Source organism: Folsomia candida, unplaced genomic scaffold (assembly GCF_002217175.1).
Source record: "Folsomia candida strain VU population unplaced genomic scaffold, ASM221717v1 Fcan01_Sc009, whole genome shotgun sequence".
NCBI lineage: Eukaryota > Metazoa > Arthropoda > Collembola > Entomobryomorpha > Isotomidae > Folsomia > Folsomia candida.
In genome coordinates this window covers 2,001,666-2,027,960 of record NW_019091201.1, presented here as the reverse complement: position 1 = coordinate 2,027,960, position 26,295 = coordinate 2,001,666, and the positions used below count along the sequence as shown (strand labels likewise).

At 37.8% G+C, this 26,295-nt stretch overlaps 7 protein-coding genes across 12 annotated transcripts in view; 3 read left to right on the top strand and 4 right to left on the bottom strand.

Moving 5' to 3' along the window:
• The first annotated feature begins 15 nt into the window (after positions 1-15).
• LOC110853829 (type II inositol 1,4,5-trisphosphate 5-phosphatase) lies at positions 16-21,688 on the top strand. 3 transcript variants are annotated; one of them, XM_022102169.2, is made up of 18 exons: positions 16-153; positions 10,369-10,674; positions 10,805-11,030; positions 11,116-11,253; positions 12,448-12,605; positions 13,383-13,578; positions 15,577-15,709; positions 15,983-16,145; positions 19,059-19,240; positions 19,315-19,509; positions 19,587-19,933; positions 20,007-20,138; positions 20,229-20,405; positions 20,503-20,561; positions 20,627-20,676; positions 20,753-20,877; positions 20,945-21,184; positions 21,248-21,688. In XM_022102169.2, the coding sequence occupies exons 2-18, from the start codon at positions 10,597-10,599 to the stop codon at positions 21,382-21,384; spliced, it is 2,736 nt and encodes a 911-aa protein (XP_021957861.1). In that variant the 5' UTR covers positions 16-153; positions 10,369-10,596; the 3' UTR covers positions 21,385-21,688. The 3 variants fall into 3 exon arrangements, with proteins under 3 accessions (XP_021957861.1, XP_035710948.1, XP_021957862.1); XM_035855055.1 differs by lacking the exon at positions 12,448-12,605 and having other exon boundaries at positions 10,369-11,030; XM_022102170.2 differs by lacking the exons at positions 16-153; positions 10,369-10,674; positions 10,805-11,030; positions 11,116-11,253; positions 12,448-12,605 and adding an exon at positions 12,649-12,859.
• Positions 460-9,212, bottom strand: LOC110854110 (carotenoid isomerooxygenase). The gene is made up of 7 exons (XM_022102509.2): positions 8,039-9,212; positions 2,978-3,239; positions 2,681-2,831; positions 1,798-2,580; positions 1,410-1,667; positions 1,240-1,338; positions 460-1,147 (listed from the first exon to the last, which is right to left on the bottom strand). The coding sequence occupies exons 1-7, from the start codon at positions 8,181-8,183 to the stop codon at positions 890-892; spliced, it is 1,956 nt and encodes a 651-aa protein (XP_021958201.1). The 5' UTR covers positions 8,184-9,212; the 3' UTR covers positions 460-889.
• On the bottom strand, positions 5,844-8,006 carry LOC118436611. The gene is made up of 6 exons (XM_035855057.1): positions 7,182-8,006; positions 6,871-7,101; positions 6,578-6,787; positions 6,300-6,517; positions 6,042-6,207; positions 5,844-5,965 (listed from the first exon to the last, which is right to left on the bottom strand). Exons 1-6 carry the CDS (start codon positions 7,399-7,401, stop codon positions 5,847-5,849), a joined length of 1,164 nt encoding a protein of 387 aa, XP_035710950.1. The 5' UTR covers positions 7,402-8,006; the 3' UTR covers positions 5,844-5,846.
• On the bottom strand, positions 13,574-15,494 carry LOC110853831 (zinc finger protein 2). Of its 2 annotated transcripts, XR_004835589.1 has the most exons (5): positions 15,081-15,489; positions 14,943-15,001; positions 14,685-14,748; positions 13,977-14,600; positions 13,574-13,911 (listed from the first exon to the last, which is right to left on the bottom strand). XR_004835589.1 is itself a non-coding variant. In XM_035855058.1 (4 exons), the coding sequence occupies exons 1-4, from the start codon at positions 15,386-15,388 to the stop codon at positions 14,215-14,217; spliced, it is 957 nt and encodes a 318-aa protein (XP_035710951.1). In that variant the 5' UTR covers positions 15,389-15,494; the 3' UTR covers positions 14,027-14,214. The 2 variants fall into 2 exon arrangements, 1 of the variants encoding a protein (XP_035710951.1); XM_035855058.1 differs by lacking the exon at positions 13,574-13,911 and having other exon boundaries at positions 14,027-14,600; positions 14,685-14,888; positions 15,081-15,494.
• LOC110853830 lies at positions 16,147-18,749 on the top strand. The gene is made up of 5 exons (XM_022102171.2): positions 16,147-16,644; positions 16,725-17,071; positions 17,144-17,470; positions 17,541-17,884; positions 17,962-18,749. Exons 2-5 carry the CDS (start codon positions 17,047-17,049, stop codon positions 18,643-18,645), a joined length of 1,380 nt encoding a protein of 459 aa, XP_021957863.1. The 5' UTR covers positions 16,147-16,644; positions 16,725-17,046; the 3' UTR covers positions 18,646-18,749.
• On the bottom strand, positions 21,687-24,311 carry LOC110853827 (26S proteasome regulatory subunit 8). Its single transcript, XM_022102167.2, has 10 exons — positions 24,148-24,311; positions 23,859-24,063; positions 23,544-23,767; positions 23,347-23,466; positions 23,202-23,267; positions 23,014-23,127; positions 22,905-22,930; positions 22,664-22,817; positions 22,361-22,583; positions 21,687-22,250 (listed from the first exon to the last, which is right to left on the bottom strand). The coding sequence occupies exons 1-10, from the start codon at positions 24,178-24,180 to the stop codon at positions 22,123-22,125; spliced, it is 1,293 nt and encodes a 430-aa protein (XP_021957859.1). The 5' UTR covers positions 24,181-24,311; the 3' UTR covers positions 21,687-22,122.
• Positions 24,312-25,796: 1,485 nt separating this feature from the next.
• The window catches only part of LOC110854109 (diuretic hormone receptor), a 39,280-nt gene continuing 38,781 nt past the window's right edge, over positions 25,797-26,295 (top strand). The window contains exon 1 of one of the 3 annotated variants that reach the window (XM_035855015.1): positions 25,797-26,175. The gene's annotated coding sequence lies outside the window, so the exon portion shown is untranslated. The remainder of the gene's footprint in view (positions 26,176-26,295) is intronic. The other 2 variants (XM_022102507.2, XM_035855013.1) reach the window with 2 other exon arrangements.

Genomic DNA, 26,295 nt, shown 5'->3' with positions numbered 1-26,295 from the left:
GGTTAAACGAACTGTTCGTGCATTTGCTAATTAATTTTTAGTTTAACTGTGTGCTTTAAAAGATTACGAGAGAAGGAGGATTTATAAAATTCCAGTAAAGGCAGGAGCGAACTCAACAGAAAACGGAGATCGGTGTTGCCGTTGCGCAAAAAGGTGAGTGTTTTGTATTTCACTTGCAGGATACGTTGCTCCAGTTTTTCTATTGTTTGTGGCAACTTCTGACCGATTAAGAACAGGAGCGGGTGTATTTTATGATGTAAATATTTGTATACTGATTGTGAGAAGGGTTAAATTTAATTGGTCAGTTTACTAAAGGTTAATACTTACATAAGTTGTTGAAAAATCATTCAGTTTCATGTAATGACATCCAAAATGAGAGAGGAATGATAATAATTTACGCTTTCTTCGAATGATAAAATTCTTTGCATTAAAATTTTATTAATGATAAATAACCAATGATAAGTTTCAGTTTTTATTTGTCTTAAATTACAAAATAAGTAGAACACAAGCGTTATTAAGAAGAGTCTTAAAATTGAGTGAGTTTGTGTAGTGCTTCATGAGAATTAAGTAAGGTTGGTTAGATAGAGTAAATATAATGAGTAATAAGAGCATTAAGAGAATAAAGTTTCATTCATGGTCAGTCGGATACTTTTGATTGGATTATAAAGTCAGATTGAAATGGATACATCTTTTTTGGCACATGTACAAGCGCGTTAGATTTTGCAGAGATATAAATTATCAAGGTTGTATACCTATAGATAGAAAAGCTGAGAATTTCTTGGGTAATAAGGGTACAGATTGTCGATTTGTGAAGATGAAGACAGAATAATGCTTCTCAGAAAATATTTAGCACCATAAATATTAAATTATAATTATATTCATAATCAGGTCAGTGGAAATGCTTGGTTCCTCCGCCTCCACCCCCTTTACTGCTGCTGTTAGTGGTGGGGGTATCCTTATCATTATCGTTGCAGGGAAAATACCATCCATGCAAACATTTTGGTATTGCCGTTTCCACGCTAAAATCAATTTTGGCAATCAGGTCCCATGTGGTCGCGTTTAGAATGAGTAGACTGGTCTTATTAGGACCGGTCACACTTTCTCCTCCATAAACTGCGGTAGATAGCACAACGCCGTCGTCTTCTCTCTATAAAAGTAACATTAAAAATTTTGGGAATTTCCGAGATGTGCTAAAAAATCGCTTTCAAAGTTTATTACTAAAATTTCTTTAATTTGCACCTGAGAATTAGGCCTTTGCACGAAAATTGGCTCGCTAGGATAAGAATTAGGCTCACACCACGTGTCATACGTTTTCCTGAGCACATCCACTTTAATCAGCTAAAGGTTTGCGTAAAATTGTACTTATTAGCATACATATTTTTGGGAAAAGTTTAGCTTTATTTATGTACCGTTCCAGGATTATCTCCATCCTTATCTGAAGAAACTGCATAGAAAAAGTTGTAGGGTTTCCCATTGAAATTTTCATTTATCCTCGGCATTTCGCATCCAATGTCGACAATTACCTCCGATTCGACTTCAAGCAGGCCACCCGAAGCAGAAGCAGTTTTCCTCTTGTGATGTTTATCATAGTCTAGACCAAGTTTTAAGAGGAAGCGTTTCGCTCGACCTCGGAACATTTTCGCATAATCTGGATTACATGGGGCGTGCTAGTGAATTTTGGAGAAAGTATTCACGTATATAAATAGACTTCACGGAAATCTCAAATTTTTTTCTTTCATATTTCTCATGCGGGATCACGAACTTTTTTTTACGTACTTGTAAACGAATTTTAATTACCTTGAGGGTATCCACATACATGCAGTCGATCAATGAAGGATCGCTATACATGCAGACATCCACGACCAAAAATGTTTCCCTGCTTTCACTGTCCCTCGTCTCGAACGCATTTATGGTATGCTGATAAAAGAAGCTGTTTGATCTGAAGCTCTTTTTCAATTTGTTCCCTCTACCATGCCGACTAATCACATGGAAGAGGGTGTCTTCCTCTTTGTAAAATTTCAAACAGGATGCCAGCGGCTTACTCCCTGCTATCTGGGTCAAGGGGACCGTGGGTAAAAATAGGGCGAGGGGTTGTTCGATCAGGACAAAATAGTTGTTCGTAATTGAAAAAGAGTGCATGTAACAGAGGCTCAAAGGCCAGCGAGATGGGATTGAAGCCACAATTTTCGCATGAGCCCACGGGTTTGATTTTGGCCGAGGATGCTTTGACGGTGTAGATGATGGTTTGTCAAAATCAGGAACGTCGTTGTCCTGAGGGGGAGTTGCTAAATTGGTGAGATTTGTGGTGGAAGATGCTACCGAAGAAGCTGCACTGGTATTTGTATTGGTGACCACGGAGGGAGATCGAGATCGGTAAATGGTATGTTGCGGGGATCCGGATGGACGTCGATTTTTGTTTAATTTATTCCCTCCAGCTCCTCGTCCAGTGTCAAGTTCGACAATTACGTAGTGAGGACCGTGCCAGAGACTCAGCTTTTGCCCGATGTTGTACATTTTCCTGCCCCAGATTTGAGGATGGGGGGAATGATTTATGACTCCGATTTGTTCGTGGACATTTATCTGCGGGTTCATATTTACATATACAAATGCATCGTAAATAAAGTATAAATACTTTCATAGTGGTTGTAATATTTTAGTTTATCCGTTTGTTGGATTGTACCGTTTTTGTAGTTTCCAAGTTGTTGACATCAATCTTGTGGGCAAAGGGAAACTCGCTAAGTGCGTAGATATCATTTCCAAAGGGGTGGATGCTTATATTCGCGTTATCTGACGTAGTTAATTCCACAGGTCCCAAGAACACAGCTGCTATTCTACATTCACATTAAAATTTATGACTATTGGGTCGTAAATGTCGTCTTATATCATTGTCAACTTTAATTTTCCTGTTTATCCATCTGAGCTAAGTGCATTACTTTAGTAGTAAGTAAGACAAAATTCAACATATATTTATGCATACCTGGCAAAAATAGTCTGGCAGGGGTCTGGACTCGCAACTGTCCCAAACTCACTGAGGACGAGCTTCTGGGCAGCAATATTTTGAGTGAAAGCATGAGATTCAATGAACTTGGAGGTGTAGGTGGCCGTGCCATTGTTCACGAAAAACTTTTGAAGAAGTCCCGGCCCATCATATAAATGTTTGCATGAATGTTCTCCATAAATATCAACTCCACCTGGGCCGTTTTGGATCAGGGAGCCACAAACCCAAATTGGTATTTTTCCTAGAGAAGGAAAAAGAGAAAGCAGGAAGGGTAATATATTTTGTGAGAGAGAGAGATAAGATAATCCAGCCGAGTAAGTGCACTTCACTGCTCTTCTCCCAAGTAGCAGAGGAGAGCCATAACTATCTCTTATTAGATAAGATAGAAAAACAGCCCGTGTACAAATATGTGTAGTTTTCAACTAATTGCGGAGCTTACGAGATTCCGGCTTATATGAGATTTTACAAGAAATAAAAAAATTCTGAGCCTTGGTGCTTGTGCAACAGTTGCACAAGCACGCGAGTTACACAACCAGAAGAACTTACCCAACCAGAAGTTTAACGATGAAATAACATTAATTCATCTGCGTTGAATCACGGTGATCGTGTCAGTGTTTTCAACGTCCCACGCACCGTGCATTTCATGGTAATCGCACAGTGACTTCACCGTTACTTACACCTTGAATCAACGTTAATGCACGGTAAAATTTATGTGCATGGCACCTTATATTATCTTTCTGTCAACGTTAATCGCACGATGGTATATCGTAGGTTTCTCGGTGATGCACTGTTAATTGAACGTTCATTTTGCAAATATTTATATCCAAATATTTTTATTTCAAAGCTTACTCACAACAAAATAATACATAACAATATAAACTATGTGTAAATATACATGTCAATTATGATTAGTAATCTATTCTTCACATAAAGGAACACAAATGTAACTTGATTTTTTACTACATGCTATGGGAAACAACATTACCTTATATTTTATGTCAAATTCATTAATTAACTTTGAAGTGAATGAAAGATCTGTTACTTTACAGATCATAAATTTTGTCGATTTACATGGATCTGTAAAATAATCAGACTTTCCCTTAAATTTACGCATACGAATCTTTTGTCCCTCAATAGAAATGACTACAACAATATCATTGTTTTGTAAAATAAAGCCTCGATCTCTTGGTTTGTCGGAAATTTTAAATTGTCTAGAGATTGTCTCAATAATTTTTGCATTCTCTTTAACACGTTCTTTTTCTCCTATACGTCTTATCACCTGTGCTAAATGATTGCTATTACCTCGTATCATTCGCTTGATTGTTTGCATATCGTTTTCAAACGCAAACGCATTAATTGTTTCTAACGAACCAAAAATGTCTGCATCATCAGTGATATGAACTAAAGAGTGAACATTATACACAAGAAATTCCTTGCAGTATAGGGTAGACATATCTTTACCAAATTCAAAAAATAAATGTCTTGCAAATGGATACCAAGATCTGTTGTTAGAAAGCAAAATTCTGGTCGCAATGCTAAGCTTTAAAAAATGTTTATATTTTTGGGGGCTCAGAGAATCTTTCAAAACTACTGGACCATAGTACAATAGGAAACTCCTAAATTCTGTGGCTTTCCAGAATTCTAATTCTGAAAGAGATCTCGGTCTCCTATTGAATTCTGAGGCTGCGTATTTGTTTAATCTAACTAACTTTTCAGAAATTATTAAAATTGTTTGTCTCCCTTCTCTATGGGGCAGAGGTCCACTTTTCCAACATTTTAGTAGTTTTTTTACTACACCTAAACAAATAAGGTGCATGTAGTCAAGCACCACACAACTGACTAAACCAAAATTTAACGGAACTAAAGGGGAAGTTCCGTGGTGGTGGAGTTTATCTAGCTGGTCGTTAAAATCTTTGTCTGTTCTAAGTGGGGAAGAAAATTCATTGAATACAACTCGACCAAACCACGCACCTTTTAATGTACAACGGTCACATCCATGGAAACCATTAAAAGCTGCAGTCTGCTTTACATAATTACGAGCCGGCGCATCAGCAATGATACACCGTAGCCTAACTCCAAGATTAACACCATAAATATTTACACCTTTCGCTCTTAATTCTAAAAATTCATTAACTAATTGCCCCAAAAACTCATTTACATCTATGGGCTTAGATTGTTCGCCGTAATATAATCCAATCAAAAATGGGATATTATTACTTATGTGAGGACATCGACCAAGAATAGGCCAGAACTGTTTCTTACTACTTTTACTAATAGGAACGCCATCAATTCCTATCGTTATTGAGAAAAATCCCTGCTTTGACAATGTACAAAAACTACTATCAGACACTACTTGCAACTTTTGACGTAACCCAAAATGATAATAATAACCACCTGCTATTGTACAAATATTATAGTTTGTTGGAGTTCCTAGTAAAGTTTTATATGATTTTGGCAATTTGGAACTAGGGAACTCCTCACTCAAAACATTTAATAAACTATCCACAGCAGTGGAGGTAATATTATTTTCTACTGCCCATTTTGCTAATTTATCCTTAATACTCAAATTACTCATATTGTGCTCTAATAACTTATCTGAACCTAAGCATATCCCGTTGGCATAATCAGAATCACAAACTAATTGTAACTCAGATAATGAATCATTAGAAATTACTGGCTGACCTAACTCTACATCTGGTACATCTGGTACATCAGTTTCCATTTCACTTAACATTAACTGTACATTACTTTCTATCCTCCGATATCTTGTCCTGTCAGAAGCCATATTAATTTTTTACACGATCTAGACTTAAGATTAATTAAATTAGCAAATTAACTTATTCTCCAATTATTCATCAGACGATTTCTTCTCCGGTTTCCGGCAAAATCGAAGCTTATCCATTATGATTGATTTAATCTCTAAATCATCCGGCACCGTGACTAGTTTTCTGTTGCGTTTCACAGCAGCTGTTGGAGAATAGTGATGCATTAAATTTATTTATATCTAGTATAACATTTATTGAAGCGGTTTTAAATATCTTACCGACGATAGCCGTGTTGATATTTGAGAAGGATATGTACGATTTTTTTCCATCGCCCTTGCCCGTGTAAGTCAATCCGATCCGTAGTGTTTTTGCAAATATCCTCTCCAAAATTTCGGTGATTGTAATAGGAAGTGTTGTTCCTCCTATCCCAACAAGGTACTGCTCCTGTTAGTTGTTACCAAAATCAATTAATAAATAGGTCTGTTGCACATATGTATAGATATAGCATGATGATAAATTAAATCATAAAAACGTACAAATACTTTCCTTTCCGTATCAATAGATAATTGAACATCAAATGCTGTTAAGTCGGCCTCACTCTCGATAGGGAATTTTGGTAGCGATGAATAATCCACCTCCACATGCGGTGTTGCCCCTGACCGTTGATTCAAGACTAGTTCGTCCAGGATTTGACGGAAGTCCCTTTGATTGGCTTCAATACGTGCCAACGCTCTAATGATTACCCCTTGGAAGCCTACGAAATATTAAAAAAATGTGTAGGTAATCCACATCGTGCGTAAATGTTTCGAAATACCTTCCGAAAAACCTGAATTTGACGACTTTGACGTTCCCACGTTTTTTGTAGGACCAGATGTGCATAAAACTCCGCTGGAGTCAATGAAGAAAGTTTGAGAATTCGGCAAAATTTCCACCGTTTGAAAATTTAGTTGGTTTCTCTCGTCTTCAGCCAATGATGAAAGACTTTGCGAGGAGCCAGCAGCCCCAGGTTCATTAACCGCTCCTCCTGAAAATAATAATATTACAAATCACCGAACTATATAAGTATGAATGTTACGCTATTATGTTTGTTAAGAGTTAAACATTTACCAATAAAATTATTATACGGCTCACAGACTGAAACTGGAATTTGTGGAATTGTGGTAGTCAAATTCGCCTGGCTTGGTTTGTCAAGGTCCTCACAATCAGACGACGATGACCGCGCTGGACGTTGCGTTGTCCTCCTTGTGCGTTTTCCCGCAGAGAAGTCCACTTTCGACACCTCTATTTCTGAGGTATCCTCCGCCTTGTGTGCGGCGGCGTTGGCACTAGTATAGTTATCTGCAAAGTAATTTCCTTATAGTAATTTAAATAAAACACAAAATTTAAACTATATGAAACACCTTAAAATTAATATTTACCAAATTCTCCCAGCACTCGACATTTGTAGACAGTCCAACCATCACCAGGGGATGAATTCTTGTCTTTTTTCTTGTTTGTAAAAGAAGGGGTCACTTTATTGGGCCACCGACATCCGGTCTTGTCAGACGTTAGCCAAATTGCTGGAACTGCTTCAACAGTTTGCTCCTCGGGGAATTCTAACACCACAAATGGTTTACTCGTTATAACAGCCAGACTCATTTCCAGTTATTGAGGAAAAAAACTACTAAATATTTAAATTTTATGAGCAGGATAATTAATTCGGAAAGTACAAAGATATTAAATAAGTAAATGTAGAGCTCTGCTGCTGCCGGTGTGGTGGTGGAAAATTTGGAGCGAAATGGAGTGGTGGAATCTAAAATGGGGGAACGTGCAGCGTCATGTCTTTAACACGTTGATTTCACGCTGAGGACACGTTAAATCTTCGTGCATGTTTTACCGTGAACTTATCACGGTATTTCAGCGTTGTGTCAACGATATAGTAAAATTAACGTGAATTTCGACTGTTAGTTTACCGTGCTTCGCACAATTCATTATAACGGTGTGATGATCACACAAATATAACGTTAAAATTACAAGACTTTTGCGAAAATCTGCACCTTATTTCAACAGTGCAAAATCTGCACGTTAAATCCGTTGGGTCAACGTTGTATCATCTTTCATTTCTGGTTGGGTATTAATTTGTATTCTAACTTGTATGAAAATCCCAAAGGGCATATTTTAATAAATTACTCGTCTTGTTTCCTTTCTCCGTTTTGTAAATCTACTTTTACTTGCACATATATTTGCATACTTTCTCTCCTTTACTATATCGAGACAACGTTAATATTTCACTCACCCGATGCTACAACACCTTCCACTGGTTCCTTCGCCTCTTTCATGCAACTTCTGAGCCATACGGACAAATCTGTGTTTTGCATCTTTGTGACAACAGCACCCTGTTGTTGGTGTTGTTTATTGCCGTCGTAATCCCTCGTGTCCATGATTTCTTCTTCACTTTTAGGATGAGAAAAAGGGCTGATTTATTCCCTTCACCTGTCCCACCCTCCTCCTCCTTTCTCCAATAATGTCAAAGTAATTGAGTGAGACGTTCTTCTGAAATCGGTTTACGAGTGCAAATGAGTCTCTCGGTTTCTCTCGTCTGCCTTTATTCACACTTTCCCTTTGGTCGCAGTTGACGGTGGTAATAAAGACAAATCAGTGGGGCTGCAACAACTACTACAGTGGTTCCTCTGTCTCTGTCTGGGTAGGATCTTATCAGTGGGAAGAGTTATTTTACGGCTAGTTTTACTCAGATAAGGAAGAATCACCAATGTTTCATTTGATATGCAGTTACTTTTCCTTCCTTCGTCGTAGCTCTGGCTGGTTTGGTTCGTGGGCGAAGAAATGAGTTTAGGTTTGACTTTTATTCCAGATGGTACAACAGTACATGATGGAAACTGGGAGCGAATAATTGCGAGAGAGTTCCCCTTTGTAGTCGGATATGGTCAATTCTCCACGGACTTTCTCCTTTCTCCTCTGTCTTTCAGCAGAAAACTAACTATAAGTTCGTACATATGCAAGGTAGGTAGCAAGTAGATGAAATATTCTGCAAGTTGCGTGTGCGGTTTTTTGGGTAAACTGGACTTTGCGTGACCTCCTTAGTCTTATCCGTACTGCAATAATGTTGCTTCCGCTACTCCTAATGATGATGCTGGTATTATATTGTTTACGTTTCAAGTTTAGACTGGGGAATCACAACTTTTTCTCGTGGAGAAAGTCTTAGCGAACTGTGTCACTCGACATTACAGAGTTGCTAGTGTAGAAGAAGGGTGAGTGAAATCTCGGATGTGTCCTGACTCGGGAATAAGAAAACAGTTTACATTACTGCTTATACTTCGTAAACCTGTTTCACTTTTCAGTCACCAAATAGATAGGTAGGCATCCTCTACTTATGCTGCAGCTCTCTCTCTCTCTTTCTCTCCCATTTACACATTCTGTCCTATTTTCTTTCCGCCTCTATCTTTTATGCATTTTGTGTTTAGAATGTTGTGTCATCCGAAGTGTCTTGTCTCCTGCCAGTGTGTGGTTCACTCGGTCGGCTGCCTGCCGTCGTGATAGCTCGGTCTCTGTCCATTGTGTGTACATTCAACGGGATGAAAGTTGAGCGTTTCATTTCATTCAGTTCAGGACTGAACTAAAACAACGAAAAGGCTGATATAAGGTCATGCCATGAGTGGGGAGGCGAAGTAAGTTGAAGGGTTCTCTAGCATAGTGGTTGGAAATCCGGTAGAATGGAAATAGAAAGTTCAATTCAATATAATTTTCTCCGTTCATCCTTTTCTACTCGTGCAGGCAGGTAGATGCTGGGAGGCAGGGTTAGTCTCGTTTCGTTGGATGGTTGAGATCTAACAAAATTCTAACAAAGTTCGAAGGCTTTTAGGCTTTTTCTGTATTTGCCTGCCTTGCCTCGTTTTTCACTCGGTATTCCGGCGTAATCCCAATAATTTTGGATATATGAGTGATAGTCATTCTACGGTGGGTTGAAGTTGGAAAGAATATTATGTATGTGAAGGTATGTATGCTCCTGTAAACTGGGATTGATGGGTTTTCTCTCGTCTTTCTCAATTTATTGACCAGGCCGGTATATGTATGTATGTATGTATGATATATATATGTGCATATATATCGATATGTATGTATCGGTTAGGTAATAAAACTGGCTGGATAGACAAAAGGGAAAGTAAGTATATATGTAAGCTACCCTGGTAAACATTGGCAAAATAAACCTCTCTCTCTTATCATTCCATGAAGGGAAAAGATTTCCCATCAAATTTGCAATAAACGTGCATCAAAACTGTTGCAATGTACAAAAGTAGTCCATAGGCGAAGTAGGAATAAGTAAAAACTCATAAAACTTTTTAGAGTTGCTCTGTTCGAGAAAATAAACAAGCCCTTTCCCCATTTTCCATTCGGGGCAATAAATTATAAATTATTGCCGTCATTCCTTCTTCTTGCTACATACATACGTAATCCATATATACGTGGGAGGTTGGAGTGTATGTACACATTACATAGCTAGCTAGCGATTTATTAAACTAATTGGTTTTCAATGTAATGTTTCAGCTTGTGAATAACAAATCAGCCTGATTCTATGTATATCGTATGCTTTTGTCCAATTATTAACAGATTTATTGTTCCGTGTTCCTGTCCGTCACTTCATCTCACCACGAACCACGAGCCGTTCAAAATACTTGTTCTGCTGTCCTGCTGTGTCATGCGGACGTTGGCTTTGATGCCCAAATCTGAAGCGGTAGTGTCACAACAGCAGCAGCAGCACCCGGCTTTCTCCTCCCAAGTCACGGACCATAACCCTTCCAGTTTGCGAATTTATCAGATTACCGCATTGAAATAGTGATGATCAAATACTGTCAAATCATGGACTACAACTCAATCGTGCAGGACTTGGTGGCTCCAGGAGACATTGTTTTATCGATATCCTTTTTCATATAACACTAAAATTATAAGATTTACATGATGCTTATACTAAATATTACGTTTATGTATATGTTGTTTGTGATTCATGTATTTTCCTTAACTCTGAACTTGGCTTGGCATTAGTTACACTGTAGAGTGCAGTTGGAACGATAACTTCCGCATCCTTGCTCTCGTGGAGCACCCCGTGTGGGACGAAACGGCGGAAAATGCTCAACAATCCGGCCAACTTTCTCCACAAGAGCGTGAATTTGTAATTCTCGTTCTGGACGGACGAGCTCCCATCCTGACGAAGAATGACGTGGACGTCGTTCACCTAATTTCCGTGAATGGGAGTGCATTTAGCTGTGAGATTGGTAAGCTAACCGTGTCCATGCATGTATGTAACAAAGTTTGTGTTGATTTTGTGAACGGGTGTATTGATTTGTTACTAATTTGCAGACATGGAGAGTGAGTTTGGTGATAATGAAATCGGTGTGCGAATAAGTCCTAGTCTTGTCGAATCTTCAATGCTTGTCACACTCGCGAGTGGAAATCGTAGTCAGAATTTTATCGATGAAGTTTTTCGAGCAGCGCAAAGTAAGTTGGAATATTGTTGAACTAAATATTTAATACGTTTGTTGGGTTTCAACCGGGTCGTTTTTATTAGTTTTTTTGTCAGCAGATTTATTTTATATTTGTTAGATATTTATTTTTTACGTTACGTACACCTCCATCAACCAAAATTCACCTTGTCGCAGGCGAGGTTTCACTTACTAACTTTTGTATTTAGACGATTTACATAAGAAATATTTACGAATCCGGCAGCAGGTCTGAAAATGATTTGTATAATAATGCACACTCAGCATTCATAAATATTTAATGTGTCTGAACGGGTGGCATTATTACTAAATTTCACATGTACATACGCATTTAGTCCTCGTGTAAATATGTAACAAAGTCAAATTTTCCATGCTCCTTCCTTGATTCGTTTGTGCGGTTTGATCACAAAACTTTAAAGAATTGTTGAAGCTGCATCATAAAAGTATGTTATATCCAGTTTTTTGCATGATTAATTTTCGTATATGTAGTTCTTCTGATGGTGGAAATTACATCATCATCATCACGAATTCCGTCATTCCGTTCATTATTCCCATCGCGTGTACTGCCAACATGTATACTGAACCACCGTTTAACTTGAATGAAGATATAACTATAAAATACTGTAATGAGTGGTATGGTTATCATCACGCTTACATATTTTGTTAAACGATGAGTAAGTAAAGTTCACTGTGATGAGAGTCTGCCTGTTGCTTCATTCAAACCAAACCCAAACCAACCATCAGGATAAATTATACCGTGCTTTATGCTACCACCATTGCTTGTATAATAGCAGTATTGCATTTTATTCCCTTTTTGTTCATTATTACGCAGACCACAATTCGGTAATGTATTTACTACTACTACTATTGACACATAAACTTCTTTAGTTGGTTGGTGGGTTTTAGTTCACCGAGAGCAGCAAATATAATTTGTTGTAGTTGCAGTTTTTATGAGTATTTGCCTCCGTTCGTATTCATTATTATTTGCATTTAATTTAGAAAACCTCTAGTTATACACACATCTGAAAGGAAATTTACTTAACCACGCGACGGAAAAGTGAAACGAGATACCCTTCTTGTCCATAGACTAAAACTATTAGAAAGTGAACAAAACTTGTACTACATACAATTTGGTAGTCTGACTCTCTGACCAAAGTTGAGTTTTTGTACGGTGTAATTTTCTCTTGAGCAGTTGCTAGCGGGACGTCGGCGAAGACTTTCCCTTGGCTCCCGTTTTACGAGAATTTGGTGAAAAGTTGCTTTCCCTTCCAGTACTCACTCAGTGGTGGTGGACCAACTCCGCTTCCTCCTGGACTTTCCTCCCTCACTGACGATTTCATAAGAACGAGTGTAAGTCAAGTGAAAAAAAAGTTTGGTTGAATTTGTGTGCCATATTCTTTCCCATTCAAAAAGTTAATCAAAAGTGTGAGAAAAAATTGAATCTTGAGTGACACCACGTAATGAAAGTACGGTGATTCACGTGCAGTGATTTATTAGCATTGAGAATTTGAGATTACTCTGAATTTGCTCAGCTCCCCGAAACATACAAGTTCCAAGTCATGGATACAATTTCAGATAGTTTATCCGGAGATCTTTCAGTTGAAGTAAGAAACGTGTAATTTCGCAATTTTCGCAATAATAAGTAGTAGATAGTTGTAAAAAGTTTTACATTTCAAAATTTCTAGTGAGTAGTATGGAAAAGGTCTGAATTTCATAATTGCAATTTGGATGATGAGACAGAAAACAGATTTCATTAGTTAAAGTTGTCCACCCACACGTTGGATGCCCATGAATTACTTTCTAGGCTGTCCCATCCACCGTTCCAAGACGGGTTCTTCCAGGCATAGGAAATCCAAGGGAAATAAGAAGAAGCATAAGGTCTCGCATTCTCGATCTTTAGTATTTTGATGACACAATCAAGTTATGTAATGGAATTAGTGCGGTATGAGGATAGACGAGAGAAAGACAAGTATTGCTTTTTATACAGCAATACGTGGTTGGCCATAGCGTTTCTTTGTGCCAATACGTGCAATATACCTTTACCCTTTGCACTAGAAGGAACCTTTTACTCTAATTGCTAAGCTGGTCAATTTAACATTGTTGCCTTCTTTCTTTCTAATTCAATAGAGTGAAGGAGAACCTGAAGAAGATGAGTACACGGTTCCTGGCTATGAAAGAGAGTCGTTAGCCAAGGGGATGACCAGCATGAAAGGCCGTGACCACGCTATAAAATGCATGCTGGACAGGAAGCAGGAGCAATTCATAGATCTCCAGGGATATACAGTGTTTATTGCATCGTGGAATGTAAATGGCCAGTCTCCGGGTAAGTAAATTGAGTTTTATATTTGAAACTTCAAAATAGAATTTACAAATAGTACTGAACTAATGGAAAACTACACAAATGGTGGACAAATCCGAACAAATACAAAATTTCTGTGTTAACTAGATAACAAATATTAATTATTGTATAACGTAGGTGAGTGAATGGGATGTAGAGATAAGCCTTTACGTGGAAGTACACGATCGTGTAAATAATAGTTTATTTCTTCCTCTTCACCGGGTTGTTGGAGAAGGAAACAGGGTCCTCAGAAATATAGTTCCTTTTTGTAGAATTAGCCCGCAGTAGCACCGCTTTCTCTCTCTTCACAGACACCATCTAATTCAAATTCGTTATTTCATATTAATTATTTAATTATTAATAATTAAAGGAGTTTTACTCACCAATTTCACAGTTTCCTCGAACTTTTCCCTCCACATTTCCTTCTCTCTGGCTTCATCCTCCAACTTTCCCTTCAGCATTTCCACCTCCTCCTCCAATTTGCTAATCTTGCTCCCCCTTCGCCGTCCAGTTTACCCACACCATTGAAAACTGGTTCACCGAGTTCACGGTCTCCTTCCTCGACTTCGTCAATGAAGACCAGCTCCTTGTCACCAATGGCCAACGAGTTCACCAACTCGTTCACCGCAGTGATGATCGTGTCGAGGTCATCCTTTTCAAATAAGAGATGGCTTCAGGCGGCATGAAGGTGTCGACGCAAACCTTTTGCAGAATGTTCCGCACCACCCACTTCCCGTTTGAACTGCACAAGGTTCCTTGGAAGGGAGGAATCGGGACGGTTAATGTCTCCTCGCAGATCACTTCAAATCCTTCTGGGAGGAGAATTCTGGACGAACAGGCTTTTTTGAACATTGTGACGTTGTTTCGAGTGGCATACTTCATGGTTTTTTTGTTTTCTTTGGCTGCAAGAACAGTATTCCCATACGTCGTCTTGCTGACGCTTATCCCGATGACATTGTCTTTAGCCCAAATCTTCATTATTATTGCGAACAGCCCCCCGTTACTCTCTACAAACAACAAACAAATCAAATGAATAATAGTTTTAAAAGTATGTACGAGACGTGACAACATTTTATCATTTTCAATATTACCGTAATAATCCTCCGGTTTAAATGGTCGCAGTCCAATTTTTAGGTTTCCAGTGTTGGCATAAACCTGAGTAGGAAGAGCCACATGACCTCGCAATTTATGATTTATCAAGGATTCTTGATTTATAGGCAGAAAATTGCATAGTTTGCAAGCACCAGTCTCGTCGTCAAATTCACCGTACGAGTTTCTCGGGACCAAAATTGACTCTACAAATATACACGAGTAATTTGCAAACTAGAAATAACCAAACTAAGCCTTACTTTCAATCTGAGAGGATCCAGCATGTTTTATCCGCATATGCGTCAAAAGATTCCTATTTCTAAAGTTATTTAAATTGAGTAAATGGTCAAAAAATCGGTAAAGACAGATTGCATAGAAATAATTAATAAACTACGAACCTCTTGTAATCCTTACTACAAAGCATACATCTAAACTTTCTCTCGTCCGAATGACTCACTAGATGTTGATTTACCTCATTAGCCGTAACAAACGTTTTGTGACATATTTCACAAGAATAATCCTTAACATCCCTGTGTCGTTTGACATGAATTCTAAGGTCTGTTGGTTTTGCAAAAGTTTCGTCACACATGTCACACTTATGTGTATTTTTAGTTTTTATGAGTTGAAGGACTTTGTCTTTCGATTTGCTAGTTTTTTTCAGTTCCCTGAAGACTTCAGACCCTTTATTCTTATCAGTGTCTGCCATGGTGTCAATTAAGTGAATTAGTGTAATTAAAAATATACTATTCAAAAATATAATGCTGGAGGAGCATATAAAATAAGCAGCTGATTTGTCTGCATAGGAGTGGAAGTGAGGCTGGGAATGAGAGTCTACGTATCTAGGTATTAGTATTTATTATTATCTAGATAGTATTATTATTTATTATTATCTAGGTAGCATTTGTCTACGCGAGTGGCTCTCCAGAACTCCGGAACCACCAGACGTGTACGCCATAGCGTTTCAAGAGTTGGACCTCAGCAAGGAAGCCTTTCTCTTTAACGACACCCCCAAAGAAATTGAGTGGATGTATGTGTATAATTTTAATCTGTTTTTTCTTCTATCTCCCTAATGTCACTGTTTCCGTTGTAAAAAGTCATCAAGCGATAAGCTCGACGGAGAGAGAAAGCAATTAGTGTTTCACTTAATGAGTGTAAAAAAAAGTTTCGTATTCACTTTCTCCTCAAATTGTACGACGTCTTGATATTTGATGAGACAGGCTTTGAATTTGTTAGTCAGATATTAACGGGAGAGGAACGTTTCGGGTTCATTTCATGATTATTTATTAATGTTGAATTTCAGGCAGTCAGTGAAAGCGGCGCTTCACCCTGGTGCAAAATATGTGAAAGTAAGGCTAGTCCGATTGGTGGGGATGATGATGCTTGTCTACGTGAAAGATCATTTGCGAAAGGATCTCAAGAATGAGTCGGCCGAAGTGTGTGGTACGGGTCTCTTTAAATCAATGGTATGATAAATCTAATAAATATGTGGTATCATGGCACATTTCGAAACGAGATATACAGTCCAACAAAAACGTCTTGGCGTGCCACTGGCCTTGACTGCATAGGGCAGAGCAAGTTAATGTATATTCGTTCGTGTTTTTATTCAATGTTAAGAATGAAATTCCAAAAGAATTGCAACAGGAATGAATTCAATCCATTTGTGCGGGAAAAGTTATAAAACAGGATTAAATATTACTCTCCCCCGGCCAACAGTTGAAGATAAAGTGGGAATTTGCTCCAACTCTCCACCTTTCTTTCACTACTCACCACCAGCCTAGCAGCGGTATTATTTTTTTCTCTACGTTTTCAAAATTTATCTCCTTGATTAAATTGTTATGGAAGGAGGAGAACGGTCATGGTTGGACGACGAAGATTTTCAAATGTCTCAGCGGAAGAGACCACGCGTGGTTAAGAAAAAGGAGGAGCCAGTCGCCGGTCCTTCTACTGAAGACAAAAAAAAGCGTCAGTTTTTAGTTTCCTCCTCTTCCTCCCATCACCACCATTATTATTATTTAAATGTATGTTTTTATTGTGTGCTGCAGTGCAAAGAAGGGAAAGACCCCCCCTGCAACACCAACCCCTGCAAAACTGTTACCTGTGGAGAAAGTTAAGGATCCTCTCGCTCCCCTTGGCCAACTTAATCCAACCGGTACAAAGGATAAAGGAAAGAGGAAGTCCGTCACCGCCGCAAGTACAGCTCGAGATGATGAGACTTTCCAACCAGTGCAGTGGTCATTCGTTGTTGAACAGGAGGAAATCGAGGTAGATGAAGAAGTGAGACGACCCAGGGATGGAAGGGAGATTATTATTCGAGAGGGGGATTTGGCTGATGAGTTCCAGGTCAAGTATGTGGGTATATCGGATATGAAACTTGGAAAAATAAATGAAGGTGAGCATTATTATTATTCTTTTGAGGAGGGATGAAATCTCCATTATATCATACTTGACTTTTATGCTCTAGATAAAGGAGTGGATAACATCAGAAGGACAATTTTAGAGATAGTGGGCATCGACTCTACCTCCTCTTTTTCTGACCTCGATGTATTTGAGGACTCTCCCGAACCGGTTTTGACGCAAGAAGACAAGGGTTTGAATGATGAACAAAGGGAACTTCTTTTTAAGCAAATTTTTGCAAAGGGTGGCCGTGTCCCCGTCATTGATCAGACAGGGTGGAGTCTAATTATTCATAAGGCCCCCACCACCGGGCTAGTACATCTTTGTTTAGAGAAACCTAAAACTCACAGTGGAGTAGCCATTTATACAGCTTGTAGGATATGTACCGAAATGAGTAAGTATATTTCATATGGATTTGTTTATTATTTGATGTGCATTTAAATATTGTGCCAATATTATTACAGAGTGCTACCAATATAGCAATACTCTCTCAAGTGATGTACTGCCGAAATGCATGCACCATAAAGGTGAACTGTTGTACACCGTGGTGAAATTGACCGACTATAATCGGAATGACGTATTGGTGCAAATGAACATGAAGATGGCATTGTCGGTTGGTTTGAATGCATCCGAACAGGAGAAGAATGATACGGCGGAATTAAATTTAAGTGAAAAAGTCAATGGTTATCCGTCCTGGAAAAATTATTGTTTAACGACAGGCCTTGTAATCCGTCCTACTCCCAAACCCATTTCACTCCACCACTTTGTCAAAGAGGATGACGCTCTCAAGAAGCTCTCATTAGAGTCTGTGAGTGAAATGATTAAGAAATGTGCGATATTGAGTTGATGAGTTGTCATTTTAACATTTGTATTATGCATTTTTAGACAGTAGGGTTGTTCATGAAACTTGCCCCAGGAACTCAACCAATCATCAATCTGGATGAACTAATCCCCCTCTGCTACGGTTTTGAAAGTGAGATCGATGTGCGACTGAAGGAATTGGGGATGGTTCTCAAGATTCGTCGCCACTTGACAAAGGAGGAGAGGGCAGAGGTCTGCTACCCCTTTAATGGGGAGTATTTACTCGGAACAGCAGCAGCAGTACAACAACAACCAGAGGATGGGAAAGCTTTTTTGTATGCCATAATGAGTCGCAATATGTGGTACTTTGGGTGGTCAGACACCCCAGACTTCAGGAACCGCTTAGACGGAAAACGGACCGATGGTGCTAGCGAGTACGTGAAAATCAACGAGAAGAGGGAGAAAGATAGGGATGAAGAGATAGAGAGATTGAGAAAGAAAGTCGAGAAAGATAGAAAATTAGGCATAGTAACGGAATGTATATATCCACCCCGACTTAAGGCACCCACCACAACCTGCTACCTTCTTGCCAAGTGTGATAATGGTGATAAGAACCGGATTGAGGCGAAGATGATTATTGCTGGCTATGTTGCATACTTGTTAGGATTGCGTAATATAATTCGTGATAAAGAATCTGATGTAGGAATAAGTGCGTGTCTGTTAGTCTTGTTGATTCGAATTCATGGAAAGAGATTTGTGAATTTGTGAAGTTTTTTTGGGGATTCGAACCAATCTTGGGTAAATTTGAAGGGAATTAAGTTATTTTTGTATTTTTATGAATGTGATAATTGAATAAATTTATACTTTAGTTATTGGCCCGGGTCTCTTGGACAAAATGGTATGAAAGTGAAACCATACTCTATGAATATTGAATATATTTTTCTTGTTACCACATTTCGTTTGGAATTTCACCCCAGCTTTTTTTTAAAACACGAATCCAGCTACGCAAGCAAGCGTGTACTTGTGCTAGGTACTTGTTCAAGGGCAATGGCACTGAGACATTTTTATTGCAATTTATACCTCGTTTCGTGATGTGCAATGATATTACATATTTATTGGGATCGATCGTACAAATCTTGATTTTTGTTTTTCTTACATATGTACGTGCTTTTGCCTTTCAGGGGAATAAAGGTGGCGTGGCTGTGAGATTTGAGCTGCACGAAACGTCCATTTGCTTCGTAAATTGTCATTTGGCTGCCCATGTTGAAGAATATCAGAGAAGAAATCAGGATTATCAACAGATTACTTCAAGACTTTTCTTTTACCTGGCTGATGGTGATATAAAATATGTCAAAGATCACGAGTGAGTAGCAATGCTGATAAATAAATGTGGATGTTATTTCATATAATTTTATAATGTGTTGTAATAATACGCAGTCAAGTGTTCATGTTTGGAGATCTAAACTATCGAATCAATTCATCAACAATGGAAGCAGATCGGGCAAAAGCTATAATTGAGAAGGAGAAATACTCGCTAATTCTGGAGCATGATCAACTTCGAGACCAAATGAGACTGGGAAATGTGTTTCAAGGATTTACTGAAGGAAATCTCAACTTCCGACCTACTTATAAGTAAATTAATTTTAGTAATTTTATGCTGTGGCTCAACACAACATATTGTGACATCGACAATGTTACGATATGTATAGATACGATACTGGGACGGACAACTGGGACTCAAGCGAAAAGAACAGATCTCCGGCTTGGTGTGATCGTATATTGTATAAAGGGGATAATGTCATCCAAGTGGATTACACGTCACAATTTCAGTACAAACTTAGTGATCACAAACCCATCTCATCATCATTTGACTTGAAAGTGAAAGTCATCAACCAAGCTAGATACAGAAAATGCTACGAAGAGTGTTTGAAACAACTAGATCGACTTGAGAATGAATTCCTCCCTCAAGTAACTGTAGACATTCCCAATCCCAACATAGTCCCACATTCGAATAGAAATGAAATTCACTTTGGAAGAATAAGATTCTTGGAACCAGGTATATATATATTTATACAAGTAAAAGCAAATATTTATTTTACGTGTGTACTTATGCATCTCATTTTTCACAGTCCGAAAATCCTTCACGGTTGCCAATACAGGGCAGGTTCCTGTTCAACTGGAATTTATCAAAAAGCTCAACGATAGTTATATTTGCAAGGATTGGGTCCAAATTGTACCAATCAGTAGTTTTATTAGCCCAGGTACGACTAAATACTTTATTGTGAAACTATTGCATTTAATGGATGAATATAACGTGTAATAATAGCTGCAATTTTTTAAAATTGTTTTAGGAGAGACCTGTGAAATCGAGTTGACAGTTCTTGTCGATAAGAAAAGTGCATCAACGCTGAATGTTGGGCGTGACTCGCTTTACGATATTTTAGTACTTCATCTTGAAAACGGGAAAGATATTTTTATTACGATTGCTGGAGACTATGAGCGAAGCGTGTTTGGATGTTCGATCCAAGGTAGTTTCTTTAATAGTAAATATTATGTAAGTGGAATAGGATGATTCGAGAGAGTATAAAGTTTGACTAATATATGTTTTGTATTTTTTCCTCCAAGCATTGGTCAATATGAGTGAACCAATTAAGAATATTTCTGCTGGGAAACTTATTGAATTGGTTTGTCTATATGCACATTGTAATCATCTCTGCGACATAGTTTTACCTTTTCGAAATTATTTTAGGAGAAAGGAAAAATGCCCGTGAATCATTATGATGTTCCAAAGGAGCTGTGGTACGACATAAATTTATGCGTATTATCATTTATTGTATGCAAATATTTATTACATTTTTCATATTATTTCCAAAAGGTTTCTTGTGGATCGTTTGTATAAAAATGGAATGGAAAAAGAAAACTTATTTACCCAATCGGGCTTACAAGACGAGGTTTTGGCAATTAGAGACTGGTTGGATCATATACCCAACACCCCAATGCGTAAATAATTACAAATAAATAAATGTTTAAAAAAAATATGCAATATAAAATAATCTTTATTTCCTAGCCGGGAGTATCGACTCGACCGCAGAAGTATTGTTACTCCTGTTGGACTGTTTTTCTGAACCTGTGATTCCATTCTCTCTGCATTTACGGTGCATAGAATCTGCATCAAATTATACTGCATGCAAACAACTAGTGAAACAATTGCCCCCAGCTCATAAGAATTGTTTCTTGTACCTCTGCTGTTTCTTGAGAGAACTGCTCACTTTCTCTACCAAAAATGGCTTGGATCCCAAAATACTGGGTAATTTACTTAATTTTTTTTCTAAAAAGTTGTAGCTATAAACTCGTGTCATTTTTTATGTAGCTCTCCTTTTTGGAAAAGTAATGCTTCGTGATCAAAACCCTAACGCAAAACATAATACAAAATTGGAGAGGCAAAAGGCAACCTTTATCTACCAGTTTTTGGTCAATGAAGATATAACGACGGGTGAAGAATTGTGACAAATCCCTCGCCTGTCGTTTTGGTGGGACATGAACTCACAAAAGTAGTAGTGGCATTATCGTGACAGGCATAATATAACTTATCAATTCATACGATGACACGACTACACGACTTCATCTATGTAATACTTTACCAACCAAACAACAAACATTCCGTGTCCAAATTGCATTTCATGACTTTTCTCGACCTATTACGTACACTTATCTTTAAGAATAGAATTTATAGAAATGTGTATAAACTTTGCGCTATATATGTAACTTACAATTTACGTGTGTCCAAATAAAACTATTCTATGCAACTATACATTTTTTCAAGGGTTTTTGAAAGTTTTTATTTGTTTTGCTTGTTAATTTTTTGAGTAGTCAAAATTGCGGCAACATATTTTTGAATTGACTTAAATTTTATCGTACTAAAAAATTGCCGTGAATTTCATAATATTAGTAGTTTGAGGATTAAGTATCGACAGTACAATCTACAAAATAATACATAATTAAATAAACTCAGGTTGAGTGGGGAATAATAATGAATGACGCAGTCACAATCAATCACTGGTTTTGAATGCTTCATTACTGCTTCCAACGGAGAAAGCAATAATTATTATTTTTTAGTGATAATAATTTTAACAAGATCTCTGGGGGCTGTACCCGCTCCATGTATAAATTATAATGCATAGTTGATGGTAGTTGTAAGTAAAAGTTCTAATTGTAACAGAAATTGTTAATTGTAGAGAAAGATGACTACTTCCACAATTTTTTGATTGACATATTTTTCTCAGAGTCTTTCTGCATGACTTTTGCTACAGCCATTTCAAAGTCTTCTTGAGTAACGTGGACACGACGTTCCCTAAGGGCATACATACCAGCTTCTGCAAAGTTAAATAAATTTCAGTCAGTACTACTCATCATGTATATGCACATATAGATTTATTTTTAGCACATGCTAAAAATTATAAATGTGAGGGTGACGTAATATTACCTGTACAAACACCTTTCACCTCTGCTCCCGATGCACCTGGCATTGTCTCCGCAATTTTTCGCAAGTTTATTCCTCTCGTCAAATTCATTCTTCTTGAATGAATTCGAAGGATGTCCAATCGAGCGTCTTCGTTTGGAGGAGGAAACTCAATTTTACGGTCGATACGACCAGGACGGAGGAGAGCTGGGTCTAAAATGTCGATTCGGTTGGTGGCCATAATAACCTGTTTATACAAAGGAATGTGTTTTATCTAGTTGCATGATTTGAATTGTAAACTATATGCTAAGCATTCTAAGTTATAACCTTAATATTTTTGGTTGCTTCAAAACCATCAAGTTGGTTCAATAACTCTAACATTGTTCTTTGTACTTCAGAGTCTCCACCAGAGTTTGATTCAATTCGGGATGATCCAATGCTGTCTATTTCGTCCATAAAAATAATGGAAGGGGCATGTTCTCTGCAATTGAAAAATAATTAATTAAGCATATATTCACCTAGCTTAAATCTTTTTTTTTGCGAAATTTGTGCTGAAAAATGTAAGTACCTTGCCATAACGAAGAGTTCACGAACCTGTAGTAAGTTACATTTCAATTTTGAATTTTGAGGTTGCATTTAAAACACATGTAAAAGTGTGATAGAATATTGTTACGAACCATTCGTGATCCTTCACCAATAAACTTTTGGACCAACTCCGAACCAGATACTCGAATAAAAGTACATTCTGTGTGATGGGCGACAGCTCTCGCTAACAGTGTTTTTCCGGTTCCCTATTAAATTGAGACAATCAATAATTAGGATTATTAATAATGTAAAATAACTCAATTTTGAATGGAAATCTTACCGGTGGACCGTACAACAGGACACCTTTGGGTTGAGCGATACCAAGAGCGTCAAACAGTTCTGGATGCTAAGAGTTCATAAAATTAAATTAAACATAGAAAATGGAGTAAAACATTAATACGCTAACAAACTTCTAATTTTCTTACTTTGACAGGAAGTTCGATCACTTCTTTAATTTCTTTGATTTGTTTGTCCAATCCACCAACCATTTCATACGTAGAGTCAGGCACTTTTTCCACCATCATCAACGACACCAAAGGATCAACCTAGAAAAGTAAAAGAGTATGAGTAATTAAAACTTAGTTGTATCTTACTATTATTATGTCCGTTAGTCAATATTTACCTTGTTTGGCAAAACGCGATGAATTGTGTACGAGTCGTTTCGGAGAGCAACACGGCTGTTTGGTGTTAACGTGGCAATATCGATGTTCTTGTCCACATCTACCACAAACTTTCCTTCTGGATGTACTTTCACCAAAACCTTCTTTTTGTCCATAGCTCGAACTACTTCACCCACGTATGAACCCTGTTCTTGAAGAAGTTGAAGTTCCTCTCGTAACATTCTCACTGCGTAAAAAAACAATAGTATTTATAATGGCTCATTCTCGTTAATTAAATGGTCATATTTGTGTCCTTAATAATTAAATTGGTCACCTACCCTTCGCATTTAGTTCATTTCGTTGTGCTTGAAGTCGACACAAGTTCTGCGTCTTGTCAGCCACAATCAGCTGCAACTCTTCAATTTTAGCTACATAGTACTGTTTTAGGCCAGGGCCACCCGAACCTCCCCCACCTTGATGAGGCTGTGGTTGAACCTCCCTCTCAGCCCCTTCTATCGAATTTCCAACAGTTCCATCGACAGTCTACAAAACAGGAAATGCGCATTAGTAAATAAATAACGATTATTCCTCCAACGTTATAACGTTTTCAAAAATATTGTTCCCTACCGGATGTTGCTGCTCCGCAGCGACAGCAGCCATGTTCACTTTGGTTTCTGAGAAATCTGAAGTTTTCTTGGTACAAAAAAGCCCGAATTTTGCAGCGATTCACCAATTTTAAATTAAATACTGACACTGTGAATGTGAATGACTCGACGAGAAAAAGGAAATGAGAGAGCCAAGGAGAGAAGGTGGCGCCTCTATGGAGCAATCTGCAACCAAATCTCAGAAACAGTGCAGATGGAGCTCGGTCATGGCAAACGAGTGGAAAATCTCGTCCTAAATCTCATCTTGTAAAAAAATAAAAAATCTCATTTTCCTCACAAAAAAATCTTGGCTCATAAAATCTCTTCGTTTTCAGGCATGCAGAAATTATAACTTTTGCCCTGAAATTTTTTCCTCCAAATTTATTGATTGAAAATTGAGAAATTTTCAATTTTCCTTCTCGAGAAAAAATTTATTATTAGTTTTTGGTTGTAAGTATGGTTTAGGCGATCGACGTGGTGGGTGGGTGGTGATGAGATGAAGAAGTAATTTGAATTTTCTTCTTGGTGGAGAAAGTAATTCGTTCGTATCCTATTGCATTTTTAGGCAGAAGGACGACGGGTGGGCAATGATCAATAGTGCTGTGGTGCAGTCTAATGTACTTTTTCTTCGTGCATTTTCCTTATAAACTTGCTTTTGTATGCAATTCTAAAGTAGTTTTTGTATTTATTTTTATATTGGGTGGGTGGATTGGTGTGTGGGGTTGTTGTATTTGTGGTGAGAGTAATAAGCTTCTGGCGGTTAGTTTGGCGGAAGAAAGTAGTTAAAATTTTCTCCCTACCAAATTTTTCGTGTAGGCTGAGATAATTTATAGGCTTTAGTCAACTTAAATTATAGTTTAATTTAATTATATAAATTAATTTATAGTTAACTTTACAAATTATAGACAATTTAATTACAATATTGTAATTAGATATCTAATTACTTTCAATTTTAAATATGTATGTAGGGTATAATAACGGCCAAAACCATTTCAAGTTATAAATTTTGATGCAAATCTTCCAATAATCAATTCACCTCAAATTCTCCGGAAGAATAAGTAACCTGTAACTTATACGGGTTAAATGGCGGTTGCTGCACATGCATTATCGGCCCCACATCAACAAGCCACATATAAATAAAATTATCAATGACACGTACCATATCCCCTTCCGTTCTGACTTCCGGCAACCTGTGGTACCTTTCACCTTGTTGCATTTGACTCGTGTGGGTAGTCGTGTTCGTAAAACTTTTCGTGAATTGAAACCTGTCTCATTTGGCACACATCTCGTGTTACCCAATCTATACAAAATATTAACGATAATAATATGCAGCTATTTTTAACCCTCTATTCAAGTGCTTTTGAATTCATTTTCCTCCACGATATTTTCCCGATTTCTTCGGTCATGAACCAACCACTCGCAAAATAAAATAATGTGAGGAGCACCTTCACAAGGTAGAAATGAGTGGGAGTAGAGTGACACGCTCGGATTTATGAGGTGATGACGTAAAATAGCTTTGATCCAGATTGATGGACGTCTTTAGAAAATTTCGAAACAGCAGCTTTCCCAGGCCCAAAGGCCCAAATTGTAAAAAAAAATCTGTATTGAATACATTTTCAAGTCCATGTTATGTACTTTTTTACATCTCAGTTTTACTTTGGTTGAGCTTAAACTGAAGTGAACAAAAGAGCATACAGTTTGATTTTCACGGAGACGCTTTTAATACCGTGCACCCGACTGCGACTCCCGTCAGTCGTCCACTTTCAGCCACCACGAACCACTGTTCTCCTCCAAAAAAGAAGCGAACGGGGCGATAAAAGCTGCCGCAGTCTTGTACTTAACGTTCCAAAGGACAGGATTTACTTACAGCAAGAAAGAAATCGAAACAAATTCTTATATTCAAGTCCATTACTTATAACTCAAAAAATAAATGTCATTCACATTTTTCCGTACAAAAACCTTGATCTGCAAACAACTTTTGTGTAATTATTATCAACGCCGTCTCAATTAGGTAAGAATCTATTTTTGATTTTCTTATTAATTTTACCTGCCATTTCCATCTCAGGATTATTTCTAAATTAATAAATACCAGTGTCAAACTAGTTTGACCCTGGCCCAAAAAACTTTACAT